Here is a 9,355-nt window from a genome sequence, read left to right as displayed (position 1 = left end):
GTATCAATGATGACCCCAATAGTAAAGTTTTATAAGCATTCTACAGCAATAACTACAGAAATTACTGATTCCTTTGCTCTGATTTACTCAAGATTTAGATAACTCTCAAGGAAGAAGCTAGATAACTGCATTTTTATTGAGCTCTGTAAATGAAAACCAACCTTACCATCTTTACTTTTGCCATCTGGAATTCACATATAATTTCTGAACTGACACAGCAGCTGAATTACAGGCTCTACCAATCAGTTATAGTTTAAGGCTACCTTCGTAGTTTCAAGGAACTAAAGCTATAGAATAGAGGTAAGGTGTCTGCCTTGCACATGGCTGACCCAATTTGAAGCGGTTCGAAGCCCAACATCCACGCCTGCCAGAAGTGACTTCTGAGAGCAAAACCAGGAGTAATCAATACCTAAGTGGGGCCAAAAACTTAAAAAAAAAAAAAAAAAAAAAAAGGAGGGGCCGGTTTGGTGGTGCTAGAGGTAAGGTGTCTGCCTTGCCAGCGCTAGCCTAGGACGGACCGCGATTCAATCCCCCAGCGTCCCATATGGTCCCCCAAGCTGGGAGCGACTTCTGAGCGCATAGCCAGGAGTAACCCTTGAGCATTACTGGGTGTGGCCCAAAAATCAAAACAAAACAAAAGTAGCACTGAATCTTGTCTCCCAAATCTCTAATCTTTCCAATTTCCCAAATTTCAATACTATGCACTTTTGGGACTGTATACCTCCAAGAGAATGGGGGCTAACCCAGGAAAAGATTGACTTGATCTTTTACTCTATTCTTCAGTTCTTTTTTTTTTTTTTTTTTTTTTTTTTTTTTTTGTGGTTTTTGGGTCACACCCGGCAGTGCTCAGGGGTTATTCCTGGCTCCAGGCTCAGAAGTTGCTCCTGGCAGGCACGGGAGGACCATATATGGGACGCCGGGATTCGAACCGATGACCTCCTGCATGAGAGGCAAACGCCTTACCTCCATGCTATCTCTCCGGCCCCTATTCTTCAGTTCTTGATTAAGGAAAGATGCTTAAGAAAAATGGGGGAGGGGAGATAGCATGGAGGCAGGCGTTTGCCTTGCATGCAGGAGGTCGGTGGTTCGAATTCTGGCATCCCATATGGTCCCCTGAGCCTGCCAGGAGCGATTTCTGAGCATAGAGCCAGGAGTAACCCCTGAGCGCTGCTGGGTGTGACCAAAAAAGAGAAAAAGAAAAGAAAAAGAAAAATGGGGCCAGAGCAGTAGGTCATTTGCCTTGCACACAGCTGACCTAGAAGGGACTATTACAGTTTGATCCCCGGTGTCCCATATGGTCCCCCAAGCCAGAAGCGATTTCTGAGACCATAGCCACGATCAAGGGATCTACCGGGTGTGGCTCCAAAACAAACAAACAAAAACAGCAAATTTTATTGAAGTCAGAGTGACAGTACAGTGAGTAGGGCACTAGCCTTGCATGTACCTAACCCAGGTTCAATCCCCAGCATTCTGTATGGTTCCTTGAGCACTGCCAAAAGTAACTCCTTAATGCAGAGCCAGGAGTAACGCCTCAGCATCACTGTGCATGACTCAAAAACAATAGAAAAAATTTTAGAGATAAATCAGGAAATGGTTTATTAGAACAAGACTAATGTAAAAATTGAAAGCAGAATGAGGCAAATTAATTTCCCTATACCCCAATTTCTCCTGTCAATACCAACCTCAAAAGGTTATTTTCAGGACAAATACTAGAAATCACTATGAATAGTACAGTGTTCTATATTCACTAGAACATAATTAAATCCCCAGTGTTAGCTGTAACCATGTTTATTGAAATATTCCCAAACCTGACCATTGTGTAGGGCAGTTGCCCCAAGTGGACAGACCGCGATTGGGAACAGGGAGCCGTGATATAAAAGGGGAAATTGTCCTACAGACAAAGCTTTAGGTCCATTCTAAAGGAGATATGCAAAAAAAGAGATTTGGATCTCTTCCCTCAAAGACCAATGTAATCTCTTGTATTAAGTTTCCCAGAGAGGACCCCTAGAGTACTCTGCCAACTGTAGGACCTATCAGTCTATCTGCCATCAATCTGCAACATGCAGCATGAACTAAGATCCAACTACCTGGACATGAAGAATCATATTTTCAAAGAGCTAACACACACATGTGCATACGTGCGCACACTCGCGCACACACCAACAACAACTTTGGTCTCCTAAAACAGAAAGCCTTCTCTAACAGGTCAGAAGTTAGTGATAGGACCACTAAACAGAGCTCTAGTTCTAAAGTAAATCATAACCCTTTGAACTTTGCCTTCCTCCTCTACATAGAAAGAGAAGGGAGGGAGGCAAGCATCTCACTGGATAGTTGTGAGAAAGAAGTAAAGAGGGAACCCCCCCAGACAGGGACTGGCACCCAGCAATCACTCAACTGGTTTGCTCTACCCAGGGCTAGGGCCATGGCCCAAGGATAAGGTGAGTGGCTTGCAGATCCAAAAGTCTCTGCTAGAGAAGCCTTCAGTCCTTCTCTGACGAATCATGACCCTCCCCAACCCTCCCAGACCAGTTCTTGGAGCTTTTCCTTTCCCAGACTGCCACTAAATTGATGAAGCTAAAAGGATTTGTTCATGTCGGTATATTTATATGTAAATACAAAACTGTATCGTTGTGAGATACTGAATATGAACATTACAATTATTTTCTGAATCTGACTCAGTTCATTGATGTTAAATACAGAATGAAAAAATTGTAAAAATAAGATATATACATTCAAAGAGCTTATTACAGTATAAAATTATCGAGGTCTGATCAGCTGCCAACCTCATCTGTGATGGGGGAAGATTTAAGGTGCCTGGGATTTCCTGGGGAACATAAATTCTGGGGATTCTCGAGTCCCTCCTTGGCGTAGCAGGATGGAAGTCAGGAGCGGACAGGACAGGTTGGGTGAGATGGAAGCAAACCATGATTGCAGGATACTACTTCAACCAATTCAGAGGTAGGCTCTTTCTGGACAATAGAACCCACCCAACTTGAGACTGGGAAGAAATGTGTTCCTGAATGGACAGAGCCATACTGCATAGGAAAGGAATCCTTCAGCTTAAAGAAGAGAGTCCCAGCTTTTTCTCCCAGGGAGAGGGTCTCATTCTAGTTCCACTCTCATACCAGAGCTCCCTTCTCTTTCCTTCTAAGAATTTTGTACCAGTTGCTTTGGCTCTGACTTCTCAGTGAGTTCATACCTAACTTCATTACCCAATCCCTGAGAGAGAGGGAAGGGAAAGAGTCTGGAATCACAGTGAAGGTCTGTTCCCCATATTGGCAAAGTAAACAGAAAAAGATCATCAGATAAAGGCGATTCATGCTGAACTAAACCAGTGTCATCACAAACCAGTATTTCTGTCTCCAACTGTAGCATCCTGGAAGGAGAGAAGTCATTACTCAAGGAGGGCCTGTGGCAGGAGGAGCAAAAAAGGTCTTTGTGATGTTTTCCACCACTGTGCAGTCTGACAACAGTAGACATGGTCTCCATTCCCGGCTAGTCCAGGATCCATAGAAGGGTCCAAGAACAAGGAGCCCTGAACTGCGACATGGAGCCCCAGGAACTTCTACAAAGGAGTTATCTGTGTATATGTTTTTATAGAATACGACCATATTATCACATACAATATATATTATATACACACGTACATATGGACCCATACACAGAAGTGCACATACATACACACACAGAATGACAGAAAAGACAGGAATACACGTCCTACATATAAACGTGCTTGGCACTCAGGACGTTCTCTAGAATATGTAACTTGGTCAAGCTCTCTGGGAAGGAGGGTGGATGCTCAACAAACCTCCCCGTTGTATCCTCGAAAAGGGGAAGATTAGGAAAGGGACCTTGAGAAGGTGAATGGCATCGGGAAAGGGAGAAGGAATATTCCTTCCCCGCTAATCTCGGGGCCCCTGGTAAGACTTGATAGCCACAACTTGGTTTTAATAAGGCACAGTTCAATAGCAGGTGCTAGGAATTCAGAACACATTGCTGCTGGCCCTTTCTCGTGGCAATTTCTCCACTTCTATCTAGCCAAAGGGAAAGGCTGCCTTGCGCGCACACGTGCGCCAGAAACACAATAAGAGGTTGGTCCATGGCTTCAACGTAATGACAACCTATAGGCTCAGCGGTGTCCAGGGAAATTTAAGGAAGGCTGACCAGCAGGTAGGAGGCTCATGGGACAGTTACTGGTCCTCCATGGCCAGAAAGCTGTGGGTGGAGGGTACCATGCCCTCCCGCTCTGCAAACTCCAAGATTGCCTTGTAGCAAAAATAGTACTGCTCAGGGGTCTGGATGCTGAAGGCCCTCTGGGTCCTCATGCGGGACACCGTCTGGAACACGTTAAGGGTGCCAAGTTCCTCCAGCTGTGCCAGGCAGATGTCCAGTGAGCAGAAGGTACCTAGAGGAAGAAGAAGTGGTCACTCCTGGTCTTCCTTTCCTTCCTCCCTCCCTCTACACCACATAACCCAGGTACAATTGGATGAATGAGTCTGAAGGTCAGAGACCCCCACTGTAGGAAACCAAATGACCTAAGACCTAAAATCTCAAGGAAGAGGTCACAGAGAATGTTGAAGGCCAGAGATAAGACTATGATACATATGGACATTATAGGAAGAGTAGGTGAGCTCAGGAAGCAATTTAAGGAGCTGGAGCATATACTTTGCATGCTAGATTCCCAAGTTCAATCATTGGCACTATCTGATCCTCCCAAACACTGCCAGGACTGGCCCAAGCCAGAAATAGCCAATGAGCACCAAGTCTGGCCCCTTCATCATCTCCCACCCTCCCACCCGCCACACACAATAAAAAACGAAACAGGAACAGGAGGTGGGAATGTGACCATAACAAGCTACTGACCTTTCCTCCAGACAGAGCAAGAGTTCTCCCACATGCAGGTCCTAACTTTTAGACTACACAACATCCTTTAACAGAATCCCAGATGACAATTATTTTTTTTTGGGGGGGGTCACACCTGGCGACACTCGGGTTACTTCTGCCTCTGCACCTCAGAAATCACTCTGGCAGTTCGAGGGGACCACATGGGATGCTGGGATTCGAACCAGGGTCCATCATCCTGTGTTGGTCGCATGCAAGGCAAACGTTCTTACCACTGTGCTATCACTCAGGCCCAAGATAAACCCTTTTTTTTGGTGGGGTAGGTGTTTGGACCACAATCTGGCAGCACTCAGGGTTACTCCAGGGCTCTGTGCTCAGAAAATACTTCTGGCAGGCTCAGGGGACCATATGGAATGCCGGGATCATGGCTACATGAAAGGCAATTGCCTACCCTCTGTGCTACTGCTCTGACCCTGATAAAACCCATTTTTTGTCTTTCTCCCAAAGGAGATACCCTAAATACAAAGGTCAGCAGCACCGTGTATTGCATATCTACTCAAGGCTTACTTGTTCCAGGAACCAGAACAATAGTTACAGTGGAAGGGCATTTGCCTTGCTCACAAGCTGACCCAAGTACAAAACCTGGCATCTCAGCTGGTCCCCCAACCCTGCTAGGAGTAATCGTGAGCAGAGCCAAGAGTAACCCCTGAGTGCCACCAGGTGTGGCCCACTACCATCCATCCCCCAAAAAAGGTCATTAGTTCCAGAGAGGAGAGATAGCTCAGGGTAGGAAATGGGTAATGGCCTCTTCCCTGCTGAGTTGCTAGGAGTTTGATGGGGGACATACAGCACTACTCCTGAGCAGTGTTCCCCAAATTAGGAGACACGTCCCTGAGTGGCCTTGGAGCGTGGCAGAGGGGTGGAAATGGGGGGAGGGAACAGCAGCATCCAGAACAAGTAGAGAGAGGTAAGGGAGGAAAGGTTCCTTTTGTTTCTTTGCCTAAAGAAGGAATATTTCCAAGGGGTACAGAGTGTTTTTCCCCTCACTAAAATATGTGTGTATTTATGTATGTGTGTGTTTCTATAAAAATAGATTATATATATATATGAAGGAGTCGGAGCAGTGGGTAAGGCACTTGCTTTACATGCAGCTGACCCAGGTTCAATCCCTGGCATCAGATGGTATCCTGAGTATGCCAGGAATGATTCCTGAGCAGAGAGCCAGGATGTAATCCCTGAGTACTGTACTGCTGGGTATAGCCCAAAGAGACAAAATAAATAAAATAAATATATATGATATACAAACATTTGGGGGGGGGGTGTTTGTTTTCTGAAATACACTCAGAAATGCTCAGGAGAGTTTCCATCTCTGTCTTAGGGAGCTCTCAAGAAACCACAGGTGGTAGGAAACAAACATAAACCTTCTGTATGCAAAGCATACTTAGCCATCTCTCCAGCCCTGAAATGTATATTTTAGCCAGCAAACCTAGTACTAGAGACATCAAAAGGATAGTAAGGACAAATGTTTTATGGCACTTCACCCACAGTGGATGACATTCTCACCAAATGCCAAAGTATGTTAATCCTCCCCCACCCTCACTAGCTCTGGCCCTTTTCATGATGCCTCAGGTACATTACCTGTCCTGCCAATTCCTGCACTGCAGTGGACCACAATGGGTGGCTCAGGGCCCTGCCCTTTGGAGCGTGTCCCCATGCAGCTGACAGCCAGCCTCTGCTGGTACCTGACCACTCTCAAGAAGTCAATGAGGGAGGCTGCTGAGGAAGGAACGCCATAATCTGGCCAGCTCAGAAACTGAAAGTGGGTCACGTGGCGTTTCTGCCGCTCCTTGGATGAAAAAAGAAGCAAGTTAAATAAGGTCATTTCTGCTTGCCCCCTACTATCTTCTGCTTTTTCAGATTTTCCATGCCTCCCCCAACCCTCCACAACGATTACTGCCTGTCAACCCTCAACTTCTCCCACAATTGCTTCTTTTTGTTTGTCTGTTTTTGTTTTTGATTTTGGGTCATGCCTGGTAGCGCTCAGGGGTTACTTCTGGCTCGACACTCAGAAATGCCCTTGGTTGGCAGGCTTGGAGAACCATATAGGATGGATTCGAACCACCGTCCTTCTGCATGCAAGGCAAACACACCCTATTTCCATGCTATCTCTCCGGCCTACAAGTGCTTCTTTATAAATCCAAAGAAAAGGTTCAATGCCTGAAGGAAACAGAATTCCTAGATTCTATGACACAGATTTCTTAATTTAATGACACAGATTTTCTTAATATCTTGAGCCTATTCCCAGAAAAAGTGGAAGCAATTTATAAGTTTCTTGAAATTTTGTCTACACCCTTCAAAGATTTCTTCATAATAAACTTTCTCCTCTAGTTTCAAAATAACAACAACAACAACAAACCCAGATTTACCTCTGTGTTGTGAATTTCTAGCGTAGTTTTCTTGTAATGGTTCATGTTCTCCACACCTAAATTGGTCACTGTGAGGAAGCCAAACCGGATCTGAGTGTCTTTCTCTAAAGGCCAGTACTGGCCACATTTTCTCCTGCCACCCTCTTCGAAGCTGCAGACAGAGAGAGTAAGGTAAGCTGTCCATTCTTCTTATAGGACTCTTCTGTTCTAAGCAGCAATATTGTAGCATCTTGACTTGTTTCTATATAGCACACTTGCTTTTGTTATAAACACGTGTAACAACAGCTAGATTTTCTTCCATGCATTTATTTAGTCAACATTCATTAAGCACCAACTAGATCATTTGATGTCTTTTTTTCCTTTGGGTTTTGGTTTTAGATTTTTGGCCCACACCACTCCTGGCTATGTGCTCAGAAATTGCTCCTGGCTTGGGGGACCACATGGGACGCAGGGATCCATCCTGGATCAGCTGTGTGCAAGGCAAACACCCTACTGCTGTGCTATCGCTCTGGCCCCTAGTACTCATCACTTATCTGTGCCAATTCCTGGTGGACAAAACAAGACTAATCAAAAAGGTGGTGAGTCAAATCTCGTCCCTGTATCTAAGCCACTGTTCATCCCCCCAATCAAGAAGAGTTCCTGGTTAACAAGAGTGGAGGGACCGGAGAGATAGCATGGAGGTGAGGCATTTGCCTTTCATGCAGAAGTTCATTGGTTCGAATCCCGGCATCCCATATGGTCCCCCGTGCCTGCCAGGAGCAATTTCTGAGCATGGAGCCAGGAGTAACCCCTGAGCACTGCTGGATGTGACCCTAAAACCAAAAAAAAAAAAAAGAAAGAGTGGAAAAGACACCTCCTGGGGTGTCAGCAGGAGATCTGTATAGAGGCTGAAGTCAATTCACTTCACTATTCTTCAATGGTTCCAAAACACTCCAGGAGTGCGATTTCTGAGCTCAGAGCCAGGAATAACCCCTGAGCACTGCCAGGTATAGCCAAAAACAAAAAACAAACTTGAGTCAGACATGGCCCTTGCAGACGAGCACTGCCAGATATCCCCTACCCCACAAAAAAGTGAATTGCTAACATTTCTCAATACTTCGTTCAGTAGCTAAGACCAGGCTTCGGAACAGATTATTACTAGAAATGTTAAAAGACACCTGGATAAAAGCCCTGTCATATTAGATCTGTCATGAGGCTGGAGAGATAGTTCATCCAGTAGAGCACTTGCTTTGCACACACTGACCCAGATTCAACCCCCAGCATCCCATATGACCCCCTGATCACAAATCCAAGGGTAACCCCTCATCACAGGATATGGCCCAAAATCAAACAAAAAAACTTGAAGTTAGATCTATTAATTGGGACCAGAGCATGCCATGCATGCATCCAACATAGGACGGACGGCAATTCGAATTCCGGCATCCTATATGATCCAGGAGCCTGCCAGGAGCGATTTTTGAGCAAAGAGCCAGGAGGAATCGCTGAGAGCCGATGGGTGTGACCCAAAAACCAAAAACAAACAAAAAAGATCTAGTAATTTCATTACACTCTCCACTGTATTGACTCTGGACAAGATAAGAAAATAAAGGGCCTGGCTGGAGAGATAGCATGGAGGTAAAAACGTTTGCTTTGCATGCAGAAGGTCATTGGTTCGAATCCCGGCATCCCATATGGTTCCCCGAGCCTGCAAGGAGCGATTTCTGAGTGTAGAGCCAGGAGGAACCCCTGAGCGCCGGGTGTGACCCAAAAACCAAAAAAAATAAAAAAAGAAAAGAAAAGACAGGAAAGGGCCTGAGCTAATAAGATAACACAGTGGGTAGGACATTTGCCTTGCACATGGCAAATCAGGGTTCAATCCCCAGCACATAGCCGAGGTAACCCCTGAGCTCTGAGTGTAGCCCAAAAGCCAAAAAGAAAAGAAAAGAAAAAGTTAAGAACATAAACAAAGGTTAAAAGATCTCAAACTCACTATTTGGGGGGGGGAGGGGTAGCACATCCAGATCACTCTAGTTGGGGTCAGAGGACTATATAGGGTGCTGGTGATAGAAACCAGGTCAGTTTCTTACAAGGCCAAGTGCCTTATTCAC

General features: G+C 45.4%; 1 protein-coding gene across 1 annotated transcript in view; it reads right to left on the bottom strand.

Moving 5' to 3' along the window:
* Positions 1-3,576: 3,576 nt before the first annotated feature.
* Positions 3,577-9,355, bottom strand: part of PTPN9 (protein tyrosine phosphatase non-receptor type 9) — an 89,370-nt gene continuing 83,591 nt past the window's right edge. Inside the window, exons 11-13 of the mRNA XM_049777863.1 lie at positions 7,269-7,419; positions 6,481-6,688; positions 3,577-4,405 (exon numbers count right to left, since the gene is read on the bottom strand). Coding sequence (XP_049633820.1) covers positions 4,191-4,405; positions 6,481-6,688; positions 7,269-7,419 — 574 coding nt within the window. The 3' untranslated portion in view covers positions 3,577-4,190. The remainder of the gene's footprint in view (positions 4,406-6,480; positions 6,689-7,268; positions 7,420-9,355) is intronic.

Source organism: Suncus etruscus, chromosome 1 (genome assembly GCF_024139225.1).
Source record: "Suncus etruscus isolate mSunEtr1 chromosome 1, mSunEtr1.pri.cur, whole genome shotgun sequence".
Classification (NCBI taxonomy): Eukaryota; Metazoa; Chordata; class Mammalia; order Eulipotyphla; family Soricidae; genus Suncus; species Suncus etruscus.
Note: the sequence above shows the minus strand (reverse complement) of the source record. Positions and strands in the feature narration are given on the sequence as shown.